Raw genomic sequence first — 24,334 nt, forward strand, 5'->3', positions numbered from 1 at the left:
GAGAATTGTCAGGGAGCTGTTTAACACCTGTTCAGATTCCAATCCCAGAGACTCAGATTTCCCTGGGAAGGATAAACCTGGAAAGGGGCATTTTCCCTCCCAAGTGATTGCAATGAGTAGTCTAATGTACCATGACTGCCCTGATACAATTTGTTTCAGGGACGCAGGTAACAGCGAGGGAGGGGGCGGTGTAGCAGGTACTGCTGTGTGCCATGCCATGTCTCTACTTCCTGGTGAAAGTGCTGTCACCTTGGGTTGAGGAGAGCAGTACGTAGTGTCCCATCTCCCCATCCCCCCACCCCCACCACAAGCCCCAGAAACAGTCCACACTACCCAATCAGGAAGGCTGCATGGCATCCTTCTGAGCTTTTAATTAAGCAACAACTCCTACATTACTGTGACAAAAATGAGGGTTCGAGAATTCCAGTGAAAATGAAAAATGTTCACAGAAGCTCCACTTAAGTCTACCCAAAGAGCCACACTCTCAATCTGTGTTTTGAAACTGTTAGAATGTTAACTCCTCAGTGTCCTCAAAATGACGTGTTGTGTCAGTTCACTCTACAAATGGATAATCACCTTCTAACTCCAAGTATGAACACCACACTGGCAAAAAGAAAAGAATAACAAGGCCTTTGTTTCCTCAAGCCTTCCCCAAGCCTGGGAAGAGAGGGAGATGGCCCTAGAATCAACCAATCAATCATTCAGTTCCGAGGCTGTGAGTTGAACTCTGTGCAGATGTTCCTGATGATCCTGGGGACTGATGTGTAGAGGTGGTCAAACTCATCCACAAAGAAGGAATGGTCCCTGGCGGGGTGAGTGGCAATGATCTCCAGCTCTTCTTGGGCAGCCCATGCGACGCCTATGGCATAGGTGATCACTCCTGTGGAGACAGAGAGCAGATGAAGTGGGTGTCCCTAAGAAAAAGTCCTGCCAAGGTGCCTTTCCCTCATGTTGCCTTTTAGCACAACCAATTCCAAGCCAGAAATGGGCCAAAGAACATAACCCTTTGGGCCTGTCAGTTTCATAGTTCATATTAAACCAAATCATCCATTCATTCATTCATTTGAGTCTTTTGAACATTTTCTCTGTTCCCAGTAATAAAATCAGAGCTGTTATGAGTTTACCACCGAAATAGACAAAATCGAGTACGTACTGTGAAGAATTGCATGTCCCGTAATTTGGGAAGAGGAAAGGAACCAGCTGGAGGAAGGAATAGGCATGGGAGGCTAAGATCAAATGAAACCTATTATTACACATAATTAGTATATGCTAATAATTTTTTTAAGTTTAAAATGTCCAGTAGCAAGTAATAGGAAGATATTTTGGAACAAGTGAAACTTTTGCTGCTCTGCAGGTGATACCACATGGTATATATCTCAAGCTGATAGGCAAATCTCAGAGAGTCTTAAGTGTATCAAAAGCTAATTCAAGGGCTGGATGTCACTGGTAGAGCGATTGCTTAGCATGCACGGATTTCAGCATTTCCAAGGACACAAGACTCCTTACATTTTCTAGCACAGCTTACAGTGAGGCCATAAGACCAGGAAATTAGGAACTTGCCTTTATGTCCCTTGCATCGATCTGTGGCAGTTCTTTAAAGCTGCCCAGAATATGATATCCTGTTAAGTTCCCATTGATCTTAGCCTTGTGTTCTGTCGAACAAGTTTAGGAGGATGGCTGGGTGAATCCACGGGTACATGTGGGGTAGTAAGTGACAGTGAAGCTGACCGTGACATGGATGATGTTTGGAGAGAGCAAGAGAGTCCATGGCTGTGGCTAAATGCTGTTCCATTCACCCTTGTCCACTTGCTTTGGGACACTGAATAGCTTCTGTGTTTGAAACCCTCGCTCTGCTGATACAAGCCTGAGGGACCATGTGACAGTTAGGTGACCAACCATCCTGACACTAGAAGTGTACCCCCACAGGGTCCCCAAAGGGTAAATCACTGAGAAGAATTTGTCTGGAAATGTTCTCTGGGAACTTGTAGTTTCCAGATTCTGTACCTATCCTTCATTAAGATTTGTTTAAGGAAGGAATTGAACTTTTGACAGTACAGAAAACACTGCAACACAACCCAAATTACGTAGGCATGGAAAATGAAAAACAACTACTCCCCAAACAGACTGAGTTCTGGTGTTCACCACTTACTCGGTTTACTTTTTTTTTTAATCAGTTGTGGGGTTTGAACTCAGGGTCTGGGCACTCTCCCTGAGCCTCTCTGTGCTCAAAGCTAGTCTTCTGCCACTTGAGCCACAGCACTACTTTCCATTTTCCAGTGGTTAATTGGAGATAAGAATCTCAGGGGACTTTTCTGCCCCAGTTGGCTTTGAACCTCAATCCTCAGATCTCAGCCTCCTGAGTAGCTACAGGCACAAGCCACCGGTGCCTGGCTCAGTTTACTTTTGTAGTGTGTGGGGTGGGGAGGAGGGTACGAGAGCCTTGCTCTTGCCAGGCAGGCACTCTACCACTTAAGCTACTCCTCCAAACCCCCTTTTTGCATTGGCTACTTTCAAGGTAGGATCTTGGTTTATGTCTGGGCCAGCCTGGGCTGTGATCCTCCTTTTTAGACTTCTCCATGTTGCTGGAACAGTAGGTGTGTGGCTACTGAGCCAATCTCAGCTGGGATTACAGGCAGGATCACTGTGCTCCGCCATTGAGCTGACCTCAGGATAACTGTGATTACAGGCTTGAGACACTATGGCCTGGCAAGTTAACTTTTATTATTATTACTATCATGATTATCTCTCAAGGTTTTCTTCAGGCTGTTTACATAGTCATGATATTTCATGGTACTTTTCAAAAATGGTCCTACAACAGAGACTGACTGACTTTCTAAACACTGACCAGAATATTTTGCTCATGCTTCATGCCTTTACACTTTCCATTGACTTCTTAGAAATTTTGGCATGGAAATACTTAGTTACCTATTTGGAGTCAAATTTTCTTTGAGGCTTACCCTCAACTATCAAGATCAGGTAGCAGTTGTTTAACAAATCAGTACTTTTCTTTAAAAGTATTGTTGTTGCTTAAAAGGCACTAGCACAATTTAAGGTCTTTAACAGAGGTTAGAGACTGGGTGTCCTTCATAAAGTAACAAATCAACTTCTCAATGACAGTACCAGGCCTCTATGGGAAAAGCTTTAGGTATAAGAGTCTTACTGTAGTTTCCCATGATCCACGGCTGTTTATTTGCAAGGGCACTTGGGGAATCACCTGCTACCTCTTCCTTCTTTTCACTACTCAGACACACACACACACACACACACACACACACACATTCTCTCTCTCTCTCTCTCTTGTTGTTGTTTGATTTTTGCTTTTCTTTGTAGGCCAGGATGGCCTTGAACTTGCAGTTGTTCTGTCATCCTTCCAAGTACTAGGATTACAGTGTGTAACACCATGCCCAGTCATAAATGCAGTTTTTTTTAGTGTGTGTGTGTGTGTGTGTGTGTGTGTGTGTGTGTTTGCCGGGCCGGGGGGGGGGGGTGGTGGTCCTGGGGCTTGAACTCAAGGCCTGGGCACTGTTCCTGAGCTTTTTATGTTCAAGGCTAGCGGTCTACCACTTGAGCCACAGCTCTACTTCTGGCTCTTGGTGGTTCATTGGAGATAATAATCTCATGGACTTTCCTGCCTGGGCTGGCTTCAAACCTGTGCTCCTCAGATCTCTTCCTGAGTAGCAAGGATTACAGGCTGGAGCCACCACTGCCCAGCTCCAGTCATAAATTTTAAGTCGAAGATAAAAACCTAGAGTCCAAAAGCCCCCTTGCTTAAAAGACACTGGCCCCTGAAGCCCAGAGAGGAGAACGCAGCACCCTGCTGGGCAGCAGAACCCCCTCACCCTTGTGATGGGCAGCCATGGCAGGAATCCGCACGTCATCGTAGGACCTGCCATCGGTGATGAGGATCATGAGCTTTCTCTTGTTGGGCTTGGACTTCTTGAAGAGCTGTTCCAGGGCGTAGTGGATGGCGGCCCCTGTGCTGGTGCCCCCGCTCCAGTACCCCACCCGCTTGATGGCATTGAGGATGTCGGCTTTGGTGTTGTACTTGTCAAATGCAAACTCCAGCCGCTGCTCGTAGGTGTACTGGACCACCCCGATGCGGGTGTCGGTGTCGGAAATCTCAAACTCCTTTGTGATGTTGGCCACGAACTGCAGCACGGTGCGGAAGTTGCCGGTCCCCACGCTGCTGGAGCCGTCGATGACGAAGCCTAGGTCGGCCGAGTTTAAGCAGGTCTTGCTGCAGGCCAGGCGCTCCGTGTCACACACCCGCTTCACCAGGGGCTGCACAGTTTTGTGGAGGCCGAACCAGCTCTGCACATGGAACGAGTAGAAGCCGTTCGTTCTGCACACAGCCTGCGAGACAAAGCGGGGGAACACTTGCAGATCAGGGGGCAAGTCCTCCAACCATCGCTCTAGTGAAGAAGCTAACGGGCTCTTGCATCCTGTGCGAGTCCTTCTCCAATCCTTTCTGTGCACCTAGCTCATCTGCCTGGGCACTGCCAAAGGCCAAGACCCTGCCAGCAACATCATGCTCCATCTCACCCTTCAGCTGGGTCCCCGTCCTGGCAGAACGCAATCTGTGCAGGGAGAGGGAAAGGCACCCAGCTTTGTATTTCTGCCTCTCCAGGGTCCTCAGTTCGTTTGTGCCGCAGGGCAGCCTCAAAGTAAATGGCTTTGGTGGGCACTATTGCATTACAAGATTAAAAAATGCTTTACTAATTATTACAAATGAGGGAAACCATGGAGCCTATGTTTCTTTGGGTCTGGCTTGCCTCATTTAATATGATTATTTTCCAAGTCTCTTCATTTTCTTAGGAATGGAGAGATGTCATTCTTTCTGAAGGAAACATAGACTTTCATTGTGTCATTATACCACATTTTCTTGATCCATTAGTATATGTCTAGGATAGTCCTAGAGGAGTATCACAATAGCTCAATAGCTATGTAAGTATGACCATATAAAATGATGCTAATCAAAATGAACTTCAAGATATGGAAACAATTTTTTTTTTTTTTTTTTGGCCAGTCCTGGGCCGTGAACTCAGGGCCTGAGCACTGTCCCTGGCTTCTTTTTTGCTCAAGGCTAGCACTCTGCCACTGGAGCCACAGCGCCACTTCTGGCCATTTTCTGTATATGTGGTGCTGAGGAATCGAACCCAGGGCCTCATGTATATGAGGCAAGCACTCTTGCCACTAGGCCATATTCCCAGCCCCCAATTTTTTTTGTGGTTTTGTTTTTTAATGTACTGTGTGAAGTTCTTTCTCTTTTTCCTTTTGGGTTATTCCCTGTTGTCGCTGTTTTTTTAAATTTTGGTACCCTGTGACTTGTATAAATACATTTATCTGATTTGGGGAAGGGAAGAGGAATAATAAAATGGCGAGACAAAGGGTGAACCAATGCAACAGTGATACTCATAACACACTATGTTGGAAATAAACTTTACAATGGGGGGAGGGGAGCAAAGGGGAGAGAAAGTGGGAGAAACTGAGGGAGGAAGTAACACTGTATGCAAGAAGTGTACTCATTACCTTACTTATGTAATCCCTCTGTACACCACCTTTACAATAAAATTAAGTAAAAATTAAAAAAAAAGCTTTTATTTGAAAGGGGAAAGCAGAGGCACACAAGAAGGAATGGAAGGAAGCGCCATCTCTAGAGCAGCCATGCCCCTGGTAGGAAGACTCACAGCCTCCCACTAGCAGCTCTTGGGGGAGATTTTCACATCAAATCCCCCCCTTGCCTACAAAGTGGAGTGACAACTTCCAGTCTTGAGGGAACACACCGAAAGCTGACTGCAAAAGGACAATCTGAGCTCCTGAGACTGGAAGACAAAGTTGTTGGCCTTCCAAACCCAAGCTCTGCCCTCCAGACAACCCGGCATCCGGGCAAATGAGTATTTGTTCAATTGTGCCTATGCACACTCGAGAGAAAAGTGAAGGCAACTACTAATAAACATTAACCAAACTGGTTGGTATGCTCTCGGAAGTGACTGGACTAGTCTCCATAAAGCGAGTATCCAAAAGTTGCTTGGAAACAGGAACTAGCTTGATGTTTCCTAGGAAATGTTTTCTAATTGGCTTATGAAAATCTAAACAGGCTTCACAGAATTTTCCATGGGCTAGCTGAGTGCTGGGACCAAGCGGAGTGTTGGGACTGGGCCAAGTGCTGGGACTGAGCTGAGTTCCGGCCAAAGGATGGTGAAGTCCCTGCAAAGGACTCCTGCATGCAGGAGAGAGAGATGGCGCTGGCACCGACAGGAGCCCAGTTGACCAGGGCCCGTGTGGGGGTCAGAGGCATGCTGGCTTCCCACTCCAGAAGGCCTCAGTAGCAATGGGGAGCAGTAAAGATCTGGCACCAAGACCCCACAGGATTGTAGGAGCACTTTGTAAACACAAGATGGGCCTCATTGTGAAATCTACACAGAGCTAGGCACATCCAGTAAGGAAATAGACCAGATGTCACCAGACAGGTGGTTCTGGGTATGGAAAGAACAGGGAGGTGAGATAGGCAATGAGCCCAGGAGGCACTGGGACAATGCTGCCCTCGGGATGGGTGTGAAGTAGTTAAGATACAAGGAGGCAGTTTGTATGGAAAAGGCAATGGACTTGGCATGTTGCTGGTTGGATTTCAGGCTCTCACAGGACATCAAAAGGGGAGGAAGATCAGTCATCTTGGCAGAGATGCTATAGAGCTCAAGAGACAGAGGAAAAATGGATTTTAGGGGAGATGCTGGAGGGAGAAAGCATCCTAAGAAAGGAGGGTGAAGGGTACAAGATAGAAAAATGAACAGGGAAAGGATTTGAAACAGAGCAAGATCCAGGGATCCAGAAATAGTTGGCAGTTTGATACACAGTACCCTGGGGTTAGCCTTGAACACACAGAACATTGAAGTCAGAGGAGCACCAAAGACAGAGCCTTCCAGGTCTAGCTGGCTGGCTCCCTCCTTCCCTTTCTCCCTCTTGCTCCCCCTACCCCCTTTTTCCTTTCTTTCTAGTTGGAGCATTGTGTTTGGAGGAAGGCTTCCAGGGAGTCCACTGTATGACACATTAAGATGACTTTGGAGGAATGGGAGCAGGAGGCCCACGTGCCAGGATCCCACCTGCCAGTTCTGGCCCATCTGCCAGGCCTGTCCACGGGAACCAAGAGATCCACTGAAACCTAGCCTCCAGGACCTGTCACACACTTCTCTCATTTATTGGGTAGATTTGTTTGTGGTTGGTATTTGTGAGACAGTGTATGTGTGTTTGTGTGGGTGTGCACACATGTGTGCTTGCTCGTGTGCTGTGTTGAAACCTCCCTGATCAGAATTCCTTGGAGCTATAGGAAAGCCTCAAGTGAGACCTGGGGAGCACTGCTCTTCCCCTCTGCCGCCAAGCTGCTGGCCTAGGGCTGGACATAGGGCTTTGCTTTGAGGAGGTAACTCAAGATTCTCTGGCATAGGCAGCGCTTACTATCACTTGAGAGCACAGGGCCACTTCTCGGCTAGTTCTCTACCTTGTTTGCAAAGTTGGGCTCCATCACGTACTGCTTCTCATTTTCAACAGCACCCTCGATGGTGATGAAGAAAATGTTGATTCCTGACTCTCTCGCGAGTCTGGAGGTCTCTTCCACCTTGTCTGTGGGCCAACCATCCACCATCACCACTACCACGTTTGGAGCACCACCTCTGTTTCCATTAGCTTTGGAAAAGAAGTTCTTGGTCGCAATGGAGATGGCCCGACCTGGAAGAAAAAGAATATCAGTACATAGAATGATGGTGGCAATTAGGACTACAAGAATAGATCATAGCAGCACAAAGCGGTGCAAAACAAAAAGTGCTCATCCCCCGCCCCTACTTTCTGTTTTTAAATCATCCTAATTCTTTTTAGGTAGATAATTCAGTGGCAGTTTTAGGCAAACAATTCAGTGGCATTTAGCACAGTCACAATGTCGTGCAACTAGTTTCATGTTGAACTTGTAGCTTCCAATTGTCTCTTGCTGTGAAAAAAGTTTTAGGGATCAGCAAGTAGTAGAGACAAACTTTCACTGGAATGAAAGGGCCCCTGGGAGCCAAAGGCTGGCAGTCTGCAAGCTTCATTGTTCACATTCCCTTGGATCTAAATTCCCAGCTTTGTTTTAGCTCCATGAATTTTTATGGGATTTAGAAGATAAAAGTGAGGCTATCCTTCTGTTTTTGCTATTTCTGCTGACAAGGTTTTGTAGGGTACTGGGCTTCACCAGGGCCCTGTTAGCAGAGGTGCTGTGTTGAGTTGCTGGTTTATTTATTTATTAATTTTTTTTGACAAGGTGTTGTGCAAAATAGGTACAGTTACATAGTAGGGCAGAGTGAGTGGCTGGTTTTGATGGTGTTGAGATGGATGGAGGTGAAGCATCCTTTGTGGGGGTGAAAGTGGGGTTTGGAGGGAGCCTAGGTCATGCGACTTCCTGAATGTGTCAGGTTCCTGAAGAAGCTGGGGACAGTGTTCAGAAAACATTCTTGATCTTGAAAGAGTTTGGAAGCCGGTTCTACAAAAGGCCTAGAGAAGTCAGCTCTGAAAGCTCAGCCTATAGTCTGCTTCCTTCTGAAATATGTCACTTTGTGCTTCAGTCAGTTAGATGCATTGTTGTCTCTGAACTCAAGCCCCGAATGATACAGAGGCAGAGTTAGAACATGTCATCAACTGGAAAGAAAGGTATGCCAATTGGTAAGACACCTCTCTGCTCCTACCAGAAAAATAGGTTGTCTTCTTAAGTTTTTTTCTCATTGGCATTTTGTTAATGTAAATATTACGTTGAAAACAAATCAGAAATCCACTCTGTCATGCTTGTGATGAGGGTTGTATAGATTTGGGGGCGCTAACTGCTAGTGTCTGTATTTCCCAGATAATAATGCCTGAGTCATTAGAGAGATGTTCACAGAGTTGGGGACACTCCAAGGATGTGCCTAAAACACTATTCTACTCCTTCTGCATGTTCTAGGCCAAGTCACTGTGGCTCATGTCTCCATTCCTTTGGAATTTGGAAGTAGGAAGAGTTTTTATGAAAAGCAGACAAGCAACCTCTACCCAATGTCCCAGACTACCATTTATGAAAGAATATAATACATTGACATGGACTCTTTCACAGTCCTGCAGTCTAGTTTGTCTGGAGCTGTTTCCTGATGTCCATTCATCTTGGGGTGAATCTCTCCCTCTAAAGACTAGACCTTGGATTCAAGTGACCCTTCACCCTACTAGTTTTGAAATAGAAGACATAATTTTCTCAGCACCGGCATTAGAATGACAGTATCTGACAGGAACAAGATGCCCAAAGAGCTCTCAGGGGCTTCTGGAATGGCATTGGTCACAGAATTTAGTGTCAAGGGATGGGAGACTTTTGACCAATCAGGAAACAGTCACACTATCAATCCTGCTCATCCGAGGATTGATGTCTCCTGAAGAACCAAGCAGGCTGGAATTCCCAGCAATAGATTTTGCCAATTTTTGCCTCTTGAACTCATAATACTTTAGAAAAGGTACTAAGGTTATATGAGTCATTTCTTAATGGGTTATTTTTTTCTTACTTCTATATAGAAAGATAGAAGACAAGCAAGGAGAAAGAGAGCCATGGTAACCAGATAGAAATGATCTGAATCTGGGTCACATACCTACATTAGAAAGCCCTCCCCTTTGGGTAATTTTCTCTATAGCTGTCTTCAGATCTTGAGAATTCATGTGAGTTTTCAGGTTGAACTGGGTGGCAGGATTGTCTCTGAAGAATCAGAATAAGAAAGAAAAAATAGTGAGTTGGAAAGTCATTCCCTTTGGGAGAAGACAGAATCATGGTGGATCCGTGGCATGGAGCTGTATCCAATACCCCACTGTGGACGGATGATGAAAGGAGGGTGGCATGCTTGTAGTATGTGTGAAGATGATCATGCTGTTTCAGGGCTGGAAATGTGGCTTAGTGGGCGAGTGCTTGCCTAGCATGCATGGAACCCTGGGTATGATTCCTCAGTACTACATAAACAGAAAAAGTTGGAAATGGCACTGTGGCTCAAGTGGTGGAATGCTGGCCTTGAGCAAAAAGAAGCTCAGAAACAGTGTCCAGACCCTAAGTTCAAGCCCCAGGATGGGCCCCCCCCCCCAAAAAAAAAAAAGTTAAGAAAGAAAGAAAAGGAAAATTGGGCGGTTTCAGAACTCAGAAAGTATGAGTTCTCCTTTTGACAGTTGCATTGCCCAGCTGTTGAGAAATCTTGAGAAATCACCTAACTTCTCCAGGCTTTTGCCTTCCTCACAGAGATTAAAAACACCGCCATCGAATCCATATTGCTGACGAACAGAACCACTGTCCAGAGGGATCCTGTGAAAATAAGGATCTCACCCATAGAGCAGCCTGTCCCCAGGCTACCCCAGACTCAGGGAGAGAGAGAGAGAGAGAGAGAGAGAGAGAGAGAGAGAGAGAGAGAAGAGAGAGCCTGCTGCTGGCTGACCCCTGGGCCATGCGGGCCCCCATCCCAGCACTGGAGCTGCATGGGAGTGGTGGAATGGAGGCCACTCTACCCTTCTCATCTCATGGCTCCAGTGACCCATGCATTCTCCAAAGGCTAAAACGATGTTCAGTGAGAGGCAGGATAAGGCTTTTTCTCACAAGATGAAACTCTGTGGATAAGCCATGAGAATAGGCTTGGAAACGGTTGAGCAGAGGGTATAGAAGACCTTTTATGATGTGCTGGAGGGATGAGAACTGTTAGGTGTGTGTGGACCCACAGCTGGGCTCCAGTGAGTATGTGTGGTGAGGCCACATCTCATGAAGAGTTGACAGCAAAACAGACAGAACCTTCTCTGTACACATTCAACCTGCATGGTCACCCAGACCCTCACCCTTCAAAAGCACCCACACTTGTTTTAATACTCTGCTGCTATCATCTTGAAATTCTTCATCGTTTCTGACTACCAGATTAGTAGTCAGCCAGCCACTACATCCCCAAAAAGTGTGATGGAGAGTTGTAAAAGTGGCTTTGCCACAGACACCAGAAGCAGGCACGCTGTTCTCAGTGTACGGGCCATGGCAGGTAGCAACTCCAAGGAGACTGCAGGGGATTCTTAGTGAGCCAGGCAGTGCTCTTACCAAAGACCCAAATAAAGAACTGAAATAGACATTCCCTCCCTCCCTCCCTCCCTCCCTCCCTCCCTCCCTTCCTCCCTTTCCTTTCCTTTCCAGGCTGACCTGAGTTATCTAAATGGCAGGTGATGGCACACCGGGAGGGCTACATATCTTCATTCAAGATGGGGCATTGGGAAAGAAACAAACCAAGGATTCAACAAATAGGAACAAACAAACAAAGCAACAGGCAGAGTGGAGGAAACATGGGCCTCAGAACTGAGCATGAAGGGCATGATCCTGAGGCTGAACATCAGTGGAGGGAGCCACACAGTGAGAGAGTCCTAGGCCTTCTCTGGTTGTAATCTTACAGAACAATCCAGTAACTGTTGCATTCACTCCCTGGACCTGCTAACAGAACCTCTAGGTCCCCAACCTCCAGGCTGACTATTCTATTAGATGCCTTAACTTTTATTTCTGCCTCTGTATCTTTAGGATGACCCCTCCCACATTCAAGTCCCCTTACTTCTGGTTGATTCTAGTCTCTGCAATGCTAGTGATAGCATGCCTGCTCCAGAACTCGTCCTCCAGTTCTGTTTCAAGCCTGACTGTAAAATTCCTCTGTTGGGGGCTGGGAATATGGCCTAGTGGCAAGAGTGCTTGCCTCGTATACATGAGGCCCTGGGTTCGATTCCTCAGCTCCACATATACAGAAAATGGCCAGAAGTGGCGCTGTGGCTCAAGTGGCAGAGTGCTAGCCTTGAGCAAAAAGAAGCCAGGGACAGTGCTCAGGCTCTGAGTCCAAGGCCCAGGACTGGCCAAAAAAAAAAAAAAAAAAAATTCCTCTGTTGAAAAACCATCAAAGTTTGACTCTCACCATGGTTGAGAGTCTGCTTAGCATGTGCCCTGGGTGTCATCCCCAGTAGCAGCCACAGCAGCAACAACAATAAAAACAATAAGGAGTCATCAGAAAGCTCCCTGCTATGGTTTCAATAGTGTTTATGGGAGCTTGATCCCTTCTGTGGCAGTGCTGAGCGATGATGGAACCTTTAAAAGGTAGGGCCTCTTTTTCACTCCCTTCTTCTTCCTGGCCATCATGGAGTGTGCAGCCTTTCTTCAGCACACACTCCCTGCTGAGGTGTTAGGCCTTGGGGCTAAAGCAAGAGGGACAAGCAACTGTGGATTAACTCTTTCAAAACAGTGAATCCAAAGAAACCCTTCATCCTTCAAGTGGTTTCTCTGTAGCATTTTGTCAGCTTAGACCAACATAACCACTTGAGTGGTAGTCTCACCCAATTGGCCTCAAGTGTCTGTGATTCACTAGGAAGCGAATGGTGCTGCTTTCAATGGCTTTTATAGTGAGAATTTTGTGTCCTTTCTTTCCTTTCCTTGCTTTTGAAAACTTTGAGATGGGGATCTTACTATGTTGCCTAGCTTGATCTCAAACAACCTCCCAATTATCTGGCACTACAGACAGATGCTTCGCACCTAACTCGTGCTTTTTATCTTAGAAAGCCACAAAACTCTACAAAGTCTCGCAGGTCTGGATCTTGCTCCTAGTAACTAAGGATTAGGAACTTTTATAGACTGTAAAAATGACCATGTTCTTATAAAAATATACAAAGTCAATATTGACATTTAGAATTATATAATTGTCCACCACAGACAACACTACACATACTAATTGTAAAAAAATTAATTCATAAAAATTGACTTACATTTGAAATTTTTAATTACATGTGGGCACTTCCAAATGAGTTTATCTTCGTTGATAAGCTTTCCAGAGTGTGTCTGAAGATTGTCATGAAGTCAGGGCCAATGGTTAAATTGTTGATCACAAATAATTTTAAAGAGCATGAAAATCAGACTTTCAAGGATTTTTGTTTTTGTTTTTTGTTTTTTTTGGCCAGTCCTGGGCCTTGGACTCAGGGCCTGAGCACTGTCCCTGGCTTCTTCCCGCTCAAGGCTAGCACTCTGCCACTTGAGCCACAGCGCCGCTTCTGGCCGTTTTTCTGTATATGTGGTGCTGGGGAATCGAACCTAGGGCCTCGTGTATCCGAGGCAGGCACTCTTGCCACTAGGCTATATCCCCAGCCCTAGACTTTCAAGGATTTTGGAAAAAGTGGATTTTAGGAGACTTCTGACCTAATTGATCATTCAGTGCTGACCACTTTGTAGGTTTTTGTTTTCAGTGCTGTGGAAGAGCACGCTCTGGGGGGCTAGGCTAGCTCCCGGAGCTCCGCCTCAGCCAGTGATTGCTACTTACCCATCGTTTCCCACATTCTGCGCACGTGGTGATTACGCTCTGTGATCACCAAGAGCACTGAAATAGGGCACAAGAAGTCACTCAAAGGAGAAACACAGGGTATGGCTCCTCTCAGCTGTTGGTCACCTCAGAGTAAAACATAACCTTGTTTTATATAGGTTTATCTTTGAAGACAGCAAAGTTCGTGTTTCTTATGAATAATTAATTATACCTAATATTTTGTTGTAATAAAACTTGAACTGCAATACACTGAACACTTTCCTGATTTTGGATAATGTGGCTGTAGATTTCTTTGACCTTTAGTTTCTCTGTAAAGGCGTTTATTTGTTTATTTAGTTATGGTGGTGCTGGGGATTGAACCCGGGGCTTCACAAATGCTAGGTAAGCACCTTACCACTTTAGTTTACTTTGCTTTATCACTCAGACCACCAGGAAGCATTACAGTGCTACATTTGGAGGATATTTGAAATAGTGAAGTCACCAGAGCAAAGTACAAAAGCACACACACACACACACACACACACACACACACACACACACAGATAAACACTTAAATTGAATGTGAAAAGGATCCTTTAAAATGGCCAAACAAGAAGCAAAGTCTTACCTTATCTGACCATGGCTGGAAATGGGTGCATCAGTAACTCAAACATTGTTCCCACCTCCACACATGTCTAGTAATGATGGTGAAAGTGCCCTGAGTTACAAAATTGGTGTCACACACCTTTGTGTTTAGTGAATAGGTGAACTTGGTAGGTTGAGCCATACCCCCTGGCTTGGCCAATTAGCAAATGAGCAGATGCACAAATCTTGGTTATCCACTGTAGCCTAGTTGAGGTGGCCCTCCTGGCTTTTGATTCCTTCCGGGGAGCACGCAGGAGGTAAGAGGTAACCGTGAATACATCGGTAAAGGCAAGCAAGCTGAATGTCCTCTTGTCTCATCTCCTTTCCAGTACAGATGAACACTGCCTCTGTTACATCATGGCTTAGGGACAAGCTCATCCTCACAGACATACAGTTGAGCTATTTATACATCTAGTAAAAAGGTCCTTTTCATTTCACTTAATGTCATTTCTTTAAGAAAGTATCACCTCCTTAACAAGATTGTGCAGTCCTGAAGAACAGAACCTCTGTCACACTTCTTTATGTGCTTAGTGGATGGAGGAGGACTGTTTCAGGGGACTCTGAACCCTTTCCTAAAGGCTACATTGGTGATTATTATGATTATGAGCAACGATTACGATTATGATTATGAGCATGGAACTCATCCTTGATGAGGGTCTCAAAGGCAAATGTAACCGAACTATGTGGATGGATTTTTACATCAGTCGCCACTGCAAATAATATAGTGCAGAATACCTTAGACTGACTGTGTCAAACACTTAATACATCTTTGTTAAATTCCATGCTAAGTAAATTATGGAGCTGCATAAGTAGTTGGCCTGAAGAGTGTAGCAGTTCTTGGAAACAGGACACAGGAGCACATGCATCCATTTGTCCTTTTTTAGGATGGATAGGCTCGTGGCCAGGCATGTGAGCCTGGTTACTTTCCAGCTACCAAGCCTGGAATGGTTTGTTATGTGGTATATTCTCCAATAGTCCACATAATGGAGGATTAATCTCCAGTGTGTTGGTGTTGAATGATTTAATCTTTAAAAGGCAGGCCTAAGGGAAGTAATCAGGTTGTGAGGTCATCATCTTAAGAAGGGATTAATGAAGGTCTTAGGACTGGATTAGTTCCTCCAAGACTGGGTTGTTATAAGACTACTTGGCACTTCCCTTGAGGCCTTCTATTTTCTCCCTTCCTTCCTTCCTTCCTTCCTTCCTTCCTTCCTTCCTTCCTTCCTTCCTTCCTTCCTTCCTTCCTTCCTCCCTCCCTCCCTCCCTCCCTCCCTCTCTCTCTCTCTTTCCTTCTTTCTTTCTTTCTTTCTTTCTTTCTTTCTTTCTTCTTTCTTTCTTTCTCCTTTCTTTCTTTCTCTCTTTCTTTCTTTCTTTCTTCTTCCTTCCTTCCTTCCTTCCTTCCTTCCTTCCTTCCTTCCTTCCTTCCTTCCTTCCTTCCTTCCTTCCTTCCTTCCTTCCTTCTTTCTTTCTTTCTTTCTTTCTTTCTTTCTTTCTTTCTTTCTTTCTTTTTGTTAGTTGTGGGGCTTGAACTCAGGGCCTGAGTACTTTCCTGAACCTCTTTGTGCTCAAGGCTAGCACTCTACCACTTGAGCCACAGTGTACTTCCTGTTTTTGAGTGGTTAATTGGACAGGGGACTTTGAACCATGGTCCTCAGATCTCAGCCTCCTGAGGAGCTAGGCTTTCAGGTGAAAGCCACCAGTGGCGGCTGAGATCTTCTTTTGAATGTATCTTGCATGCACTTCATCTGCTCTTGAAAGCATCTCTACCACTGTGATGCTATCTGCTATGAGCTAAGCAGAAGCTTGTACCATGTGCTTGAGCCTCCTAAACTTTGAACTAAACTCTTTTCTTAATAAAGTACCCAACTCAGGTGTTTTGTTAAGCAACAGAAAATAGAATAAGATGGATATGATTGAAACATTCAAAGAGATATTCCACTAATTTTTTTATGTAAACAATTTTTGAAAAGAAGCTGCAGTTCCCTTTTGGCAGTGTCAAAGAGTTCCTCTGAAAATAAGAAGAAAAAAGTTTTATAATTCCCACGAGAAAATACAAAAGTGTCCTATGTTGGGAAGAACTTGGCTTCATGAAAAGAAATAAGTGAGCCAGAAGTTGGCCATACCTAGAAATGGGTTATATGTGTGACAGGAAATAGCTACTTGGTAAGTTTTTAAAAATCAAGGACACCTGCCAGAGACGGGCAGAGGTAAACATGGGCACAACTCACTAGGGCACTTATTAAATGTATAGGTTACCAGGCTTCTGTCTGAAGAAACCCAATACGTTTCTGGAATTTTTGTTTTGTTTTTAATCATTCTTCATCACTGTCTCTCAGCTTCCATGTCCCCTTCCCAGGCCAGTGAGCTTCACTGCTCCATTTTCACACATGAACATGAAGTAATTTGACCATATTCACCTCCTTTACCCTCCCCTACTCATATCCATACGCCCACAGACTTGCTGTAGATTCCTATCATTCTTCTGTTTAGTGCACGTTAATTATCCAAATGGATGTCCCATATGCAGCTACAGCATTTTAATCAGACTGACCCCCTCACCTCCTTTCCTTTTCCCCATCTGCCCCTTGCCCTTCATTATTCAACAATCTTCAACAAGTTTCCTTTTGCTCTCTTCATTCACAGAAGTAATGTATTTCAGGAGGCATGGAAAATGTTGAGATAAGGAATCCAGATACTTCCTTTTTAAAAATAACAATTTACTTATTTCATTTATGTGATACCGAGGAATTGAACCCAGGGCCTCATGCATGCTAGGCAAGCACTGTACCACTAAGCCACATTTCCAGCCCTAGATTATTCTTATTTCCAGGAAGTTTGTTGAGTCCTGGGTTCTAGAGGGCCTCTGAAGCCATTTTGGTCCTGGCAGTGTAATTCTGCTAAAGTCCCAGGGTCCACTAGCTTACCAGTGACCTTTTCGTCCTGTGACATGAGGCTCTCAAAAGAATTTCTTTTTGTCAGTAGAGAAATATTAACTAATAGTCTCTCCAGTAAGGCCTTTTCCTCCGGTAAGGCATTACTTAAAGGTCATAGTAAAATAATCTATACTTAATCAACTAACTTTTGATACTGGCTAAAATGTGGTGATTTACAGATGAGGCATGCTGGTGACCTCAGGAAGAGGCTCCAGGGGACATTCCAGAACATTCCAGAGCCTGCAGGGGCGTTAGCAGATTTGTCTCCTTGAGGACATTCACTGGCTCAGACTGAAAATGCTGCTCTCATTCCTTCTGGGGGAGCAGCTATAACCAGGTGCATGTCATAGGCCCACGTGTTAGGGGACTTTGAACCATCTCCCGTGAATAGACACTGGCCTTTTACATATCTCCTAGCATCAGAGAAAGAGAGGAAGGAGCTTTTAGGGGGGTAGTTTTGTAATTAGTGGCAATAGTTCTACCTATCCATCAAAAAAAGAGTAGAAGATGAACCCATGTTCACCTGTCCCTGCTGGAAAACATGGATGCTCATTCTGCTGATCTGAGCTTTGCTCCAGAGCCAACTGGTTCACCAGCTGCTAATCTCCCGCTGTGCTATAGGGCTATGATGTCTTAGCAATGGAGCTTGCCAAGCCGAGACAAGTTCATCCAATCACCTTGGGCTCCCGATAGGATGTAGACTCTGCTGCTGTGGGACCAGAATGAGGCCTGAGGCTCTGTATCTCTGAACAATCTCCCAGCTGACACTGTAGATCCCACTTCCGGGAGCAATGCTTTCGTGGATGCTTTAAAAACTAAGAAAAATCAAGAGGAATAAGAAGTCTAGAGAAGGAAGACAGAGAGGAAATGGGGGGGGGGCATGGACTGATGCAGTTTTTTAATTGGTTACTTGAGGAGAGATAGGAGTGGCCAGGAGCATGGACTGCACAGGCCTATGAGTGTATTCATGCCTTAACTCTGGCTACACAATAGAATCACCTGGGGAGCTCTAAAGAAGATATTATAATGATGACATTTGGGATCTGCACACTGGAATTCTGATTTTATTGATTTGAGGTTTGGTCGGGACCTTGGGATTTTTAAGAGCTCCCTGGGCAGTTCTTATACCCATCAGGCTAGCCGTTGGATTCTCAAGGGGGAGAATACTCTCAGGGGAGCCCTGCATAGCCCAGCAAATATGTGCTGGGAGTTCAAGAAGAATGGCTGGTCAGAGTCAAGTGCTGTCATTTTGTATGTACCCCTAGAGAGAGGCATGGGGTAGAAAAAGCCACGGCCCGTGTGCATGGTGTGCAGGCTATATTTACAGATCATGCTGTCTTTCTCAGGAGTATGCTTGTCTGCCTGTCTCTTAGACAGGGTGGGATCTTTGCAAGGATCCAAGCACCCAAGAAAATTAGCCCAGGCAGGTGGAGGGAGGGCGACTGTTGGGAAATCTTGTTCATTTCTGGAAAGTCACCAACACTGAGGAGATAAAAGAGCTGAGGACAGAGCTGAGAGCTGGGCTCAGACAGGTTGCTGTCACTCTGAACTTGGAAGCTGAGCTAGGCTTTCTCTCCTTGGGGAGAAGTTGATTCTCCACCTTGCACATAGATTGGAGTAAAACATTCAGATATCTACTTATTCTGCTTTTATAGGTCTAGGGTGTGGTCCAGGTACTAGAACCTTTTCAAAGCTACTTCTATAAAGCGAATGTGAAATCAGGGCCCAGTTGGTTATTTCATGCTCAGAAGCCCCCTGGGGGTGCTATGATTCCCCTCTGCAGCCCCAATGGAGACGTGTCTCCTGTCCTACCCCCTTCCATTCCTTCCTTGCTGCTTATTCGGGGAATGTAGCTGTATTTGTTTTCTGTTGCTGCCGAAACTGATGATTATAAATGCAGAGTTAAAATAGGAAGTCTGAAGTCTGATTCAAGTCTTAATGGAATTATTCCAGGAAAACCTTTTGGCAGGGTTGTGTGGCTTTCAGAAGTATCCAGGAAGAAGCTTTTTTTTTTTTTTCTGTGCCTGTCCTGAGGCTTGAACTCAGGGCTTGGATGCTGTTCCTGAGCTTTTTGTGCTCAAGGCTAGCGCTCTGCCATTTGAAGGCTAGCGCTCTACCAATTGAGTCACAGTGCCACTTCTAGCTTTTTGGTGGTTAAGTGGAGATAAGAGTCTTATAGACTTCCTGCTCAGGCTGGCTTTGAATTGTGATCTTCCAGATCTCAGCCTCCTCAGTAACTAAAATTATAGACATGAGCCACCAGCTCCTGGCTTGAAATGATTTCCTTTCTCTGGCTCCTTGGGATGTCTGGGTCCCTTGTGCAGAGTCTCTTCTTTCATCTCACTGTCTCTTCTTGGGAAACATTGTCTATTTATATAGACAAGTGATTAGACAGGGACAAGCAGATGACCATCTGCCCATCTCAGGGCACTTTCTTGAATTATCTCAGCAAGTCCTCTTTTGTTCACAGATCCAAGGATGTGGACATAGACAGTTTTCTGGGTCATGATTCTGCCAGGCACAAAAGGTGTGATCATTAGCCCCTTCCATCCATTCTACCCTGTGCTATGCGGCGCATCTGATCGGCAGGAACCTTCTACTCAGCCCAGTACCAGACTTCCATCCTGCAATCCAGGGCCTGGGGTTGGAGGGCTGAGAAATTAGAATGTGTAAGAGATGCAGCCCTAGTCAGAGACTCCTCCTCCCCACAGAAGGGAACGGTCATAGGCTGAAGGTCAAAGAAAAGTCGGTTTTGTTTTTAGATGAAGAAAACCCCACATTTTGTTTTATTCCAAAACTATTTTCTGCTTTTGATATCCTATTGTGACTGATGAGGTTCAAAAGACTGTGTTCGATTCTCTTCCATTAATAGAGAAATCGGGGCATCAAACCAAATCACATGGAAGCTCAAGAATGCATGAGACACCCATGGGTCTAGGTTGCATTCATTCTGCTTGATAGAGGCTAGCCACCCAACAGTGCCTAGCTCTGGCTGTTCTTTCAGTGTTCCTGCTGGTATTAAGTGCAGTGGCAAGCCTGTTGGTTATATAATTTTAACTTAATATGCCTGAGAAAGATAGAAGCTTGATCCTTGGCACAGCTCGGCACCTTGTGTCAGTCTCTGAGCGGTGGAAAAGTCAATTATCAGCAATTTTCCTGGCAGATGAGCAGCATGTTCCCTCTGAAGTCAATTTAGTTTGACATTTGAAGATTTAACCCAAGATTCACTGTGGGTTGTGCATTCTGCTGGGGTTCTTGGGAAAGTCAGTTGACATCTCTGAGTTCGTATCCAACACCGCCGCTCTCATTATAGATGTACAGTGATTGTGGTGGGAATGCTGGTGGCTGACAGGTCCTCGTGATGGTGGCTTGAGGGTGGGAGCATGTGAGAGGAAGCACACAGGTTCCATGGTGTGGAGACTTTGGGAACTGAAGCTGAAATGAAGTCAGAAGTACAGAAGTCAGCCAGTGGAAGGAGAAACGCTGGAGGATCCTGGCCATCTCCTGGCCTGTGGAAGGCAAGTAGAATGGACAGACTGGAGTCACAGAAGATGCTGGGGAGGAGGAGGGCGATGACGGATGACTTGTCAGTCCTATGCATACTCCGCGCTCCTCACTCCTCCTTTTGTAGGGCCTTTTGTCACTCTGTAGCATGAGGTGGCAGAGCCAGGCGCTCTCCGAGGTCTCAGGGCTCTGTGATGTCAAGACAAGACGTGATGCTGAATTGGGGGGTGGGGGGTAGGTATGATGGCTCATGCTTGCTGCAAACTGGAATGGGTGCCTAGAAAGTCATAGTTCTGAGAGTATCTTGGGAAGAAGCTTCCAGTGATGATTGGTGTGTGGATCATTGACTTGATTGGAGGAGACATACCCTGAATCACCATTCACTAAAGAGTCAGATGGAATGAAAAAGCAGAAAGGAAGAATGTGCCGTCTGCTCTCCTTGAGCAGCTATTTCTCCTGGGCATGGGACTCCAGCTTCCTCAGCCTTTACTCAGAGACTTGCACCAACAGCTCTCCAGAAGAGCGTAGGCCTTAAGCCTTTGCCATTGGATCAGGGCTGCATCAACAGTCCCTCTTGTTAGGAGGCTGTCAGCCAGCTTCCCTGGCCTTTCAGCTTGCAGGTGGCCATTGTGGTCTTAGCTGGTCTCAGATTGCATCAGTCAATCTCAACCAGTCACCCCATCAGCACACCTATTAGATTGGTTTGTTTCCTCTGCAGATCCCTGATTAATACAGAGGACTAAGGAGTCTGGTGAGAACCTAAGATGCTATGAGGGGATTCAGGTTCCCAATGGGGCTAGCTTTTCCCTTCTCAGAAACAGTTCCTGGAGCCACTTCTTCCTTTTACCCTTTCTTGCCCTATGCCTTCCTTTGTAGGCACTAATACTATTGGATGGAGAAAGGATGGAGGGCGCTGCCTCCATGAGAAATCCGGGTACCTGCCATCAAGAGAAATTGCATCTGGCTAAGCGTGCTCCCTTGCTGCCTCATCCGGCCGCCCTCCCACTCGTCTCTCAGGTTCCATAGATGGGAAAACAGCCCCAGTGGGACTCCGCATCTCACCAGGGATCACCCCACCTCCTCAGGGCCCCAACTGGAAGGAAGTGGGAAGCAGCTCACTCATCTGTTAGTCCAACAGTCACTTATTCAGTAGTATCTTTTGATTACAGAGCCAGTCACTGTGTTATAGGATGCCAGAGCTGGCAGAGGCTTAATAAATCACCAGCGGACCCCCAGTGCTGGCAGGCGGCAGCGCTTCCCTGGAGAGGTTAAGTGACTTGCTTAGGTCACCCAGCAGGACTAAGGTCGGAATTCAGATGCTCGTCAGCAGTTGATTGTGCCTTCCTCTCCTCCCCGTGGCTAAAGCAAGGTGAAGATGATGGATTAGCGTATGTGGGCCTAAAACAGAGGGAAACGTGCAACCTCTCCTGAAGTGCTGTAAATTAATTAAGAATCCTGGCTAGACAAAAGGCAGATAACAAGAAAGGTTTAGAAAGGGAATGTGGAAAGCAAGGAGGTCAACTCTTTCTTGCAAAAAATGATCCCATTAGGAAAAGAAAGGAGGCATTTCTGGAGGGCTTAGTTCATTCTGCCTTGCTCTCATGGGCTACTAGATGGGGTCATTGTTGGGGGGAAATTCTTCCGGTTCTGGAGGCCAGGTGTAATGTTAAGAAGCATGCACCTGGCGAGGGCTTTCCTGATGTGTCTGTCATCATGGCCAGAGATGGAAGGGCCGGGGAACTCAAGCCAGCAAGAGCAAAAGCAAGCAGGGGCCAGATTCATCTTCTTATCAAACCCATCTTCGTGGTATCTATCCCACTTCCCTGGTAAAGATATTTATTTATTCCTAATCACCTCTTCTGGGTCCCGCCTTCCGACACTGTTGTATTGGGAAATAACTTCCCAATGCATAACTTGGGAGTGACACATTGAAGCCACAACTGGAAGAAGGACGCTTTTATTGGTTTTCCTTTCCTGCTACCTTTATTCTTCAATCCATATACTATTTTATGCCATTTTTCTTTTTCTAGACATATTCATCACCTTATTTTCATATCATCCTATAAGCCTTGGTACACATGAGCTTTTAAAGCAGCTATTTTTAATGCAAGATAACATTGATTGGAGGGCATCTGGCACTAAAATACTTACTTTTTTTTTTTTCCCTGTGGAAAGCCTGCTATTCATTTGCTATCTTAAAAAGCAACCCAGGAATGAAAATGGGTTGACATTTTATAGACAAGAAAACAAATAACCAAAAAGAAAAAAACCACATTTTTTCTCATTTTAAGTAAAGACTATTTGGTTCCAGAGATGGCATTTATGACAACTCTTTTTTTTAATATAATCATCTTTGACTAATGTATATGATAGCTAACTAATTTATTCTTTTTTCCTCATAGGAATAGAAGCTAGAACTAAATATACCATAGAAATGTAACTCTAATAGGTTTTTTTTTTTTTAATAAAGCAGTTTTCATTTACTTATCTTGATAAGTCAAAAATGGATTTCTAGTGTCTTCAGTTTAACAACCTGGTTTAAATGCTAGTTTCAATGCAGCTAGGGAAGCTGGGTGCTGGCATCTCACACCTGTAATTCTAACTGCTCAAAAGGCTGAGATCTGAGGATCGAGGTTCAAAGCCAGCCAGGGCAGCAAAGTCTGTGAAATTCTTATCCCTAATTAACCACCAAAAACCCAGAAGTGGAGATGGGGATCAAGTGATAGAGCATTAGATAGCTAAGGGATAGCTCCCAGGCTCTGAATTTAAGCTTTATACCAACACACACACACACACACACACACACACACACACACACACACACACACACACGCGCGCGCGCGCGTAAATAAACAAATTCTATTCTGGGAAGCTCAGAGGGGCTGAAATATCATGAATGAACCTTTCATATTTCAGGAGTAGTGTGGGGCTACAGCTTTGGAGCAAGAGGCACAGAGGTCTCTGTTGGTTGCTATTTTCAAGGGTGAATCCGTAGCTTTGTGGGAGGGTGGACTTCATCTGCTAATGAATGTCCTTCTGATGATGGCATTGTAATTCTCCTGCACCCAATATTTATTGAACAAGAAGACCACCTGTATGATACGTATGCATACATATGAGACTTATGCATGTTCTGTTTTTTGACTATTTATTATCTGACACTATCCATGAACTTTGGTTTTTTGAGTGTGTGTGTGAGGGGATCCCATTTTTGTATCTGGAATATGACTTATTTCACTACAAAAAGAGAAAAGAAGGTTTGGTTTGGAATGTTAATTCTCATCTGAAGTACAAGAATGAAGTGAATTGAGTAGAGCCACTTCAGAGTTCAGATACCTAGTTGGGGGGCCATCTCTATGCCTGTCTTTCCCCACTACCTGGTAAGATGTCTCTGGTACCAGTGCAGGGAACAATGCTATTTAAAACAAAGAGAAAAGCACCCCCTAAGGCACAGTGTTGTGTAGGCTTCCAATATAAGGGTAACTTGTAGCTCAAGGTGGAGCCCTCCAAATAAGTCAAGGTTGAAAGGACACTTGGCCCTTCTTTACAGATAAGAGAACTGACAACAGAGTGGAGAAAGCCTAGAAAATGGCCAGACTATTAATGACTGAGCTAAGACATGTACCCTATCTGTACTAATCAAGAATGCAAAGGGAATTTACTTACAGGTGTGTATTAACCTATCCTTGCTTTCAGGAAGGCTCAGATTCCTTAAATGGCAGCCAACTTACTTGCATTTCATTTACATTTGCTTGAGGGGTTGGGACTGCACTTACCCATACTGTACAACCCCCATCAGGGGACCAGCAGGGCCGATGTCAAGAGCCTGGGCAACATCAGCCAGGAACTGCTTCTGGATTCGAAATCGACGTTTGCCAATGCTGGAACTCCCATCCATCAAGAAGGCCAAATCAACTTTACAGTCTGAGGAATAGAAAATCCCTGTTA

At 45.2% G+C, this 24,334-nt stretch overlaps 1 protein-coding gene across 1 annotated transcript in view; it reads right to left on the bottom strand.

Moving 5' to 3' along the window:
- Positions 1-271: 271 nt before the first annotated feature.
- Vit (vitrin) overlaps positions 272-24,334 on the bottom strand; it is a 98,940-nt gene continuing 74,877 nt past the window's right edge. Inside the window, exons 9-13 of the mRNA XM_048353594.1 lie at positions 24,163-24,310; positions 9,627-9,730; positions 7,496-7,722; positions 3,840-4,353; positions 272-880 (exon numbers count right to left, since the gene is read on the bottom strand). Coding sequence (XP_048209551.1) covers positions 702-880; positions 3,840-4,353; positions 7,496-7,722; positions 9,627-9,730; positions 24,163-24,310 — 1,172 coding nt within the window. The 3' untranslated portion in view covers positions 272-701. The remainder of the gene's footprint in view (positions 881-3,839; positions 4,354-7,495; positions 7,723-9,626; positions 9,731-24,162; positions 24,311-24,334) is intronic.

This window comes from Perognathus longimembris, chromosome 8 (assembly GCF_023159225.1).
Source record: "Perognathus longimembris pacificus isolate PPM17 chromosome 8, ASM2315922v1, whole genome shotgun sequence".
Lineage (NCBI taxonomy): Eukaryota > Metazoa > Chordata > Mammalia > Rodentia > Heteromyidae > Perognathus > Perognathus longimembris.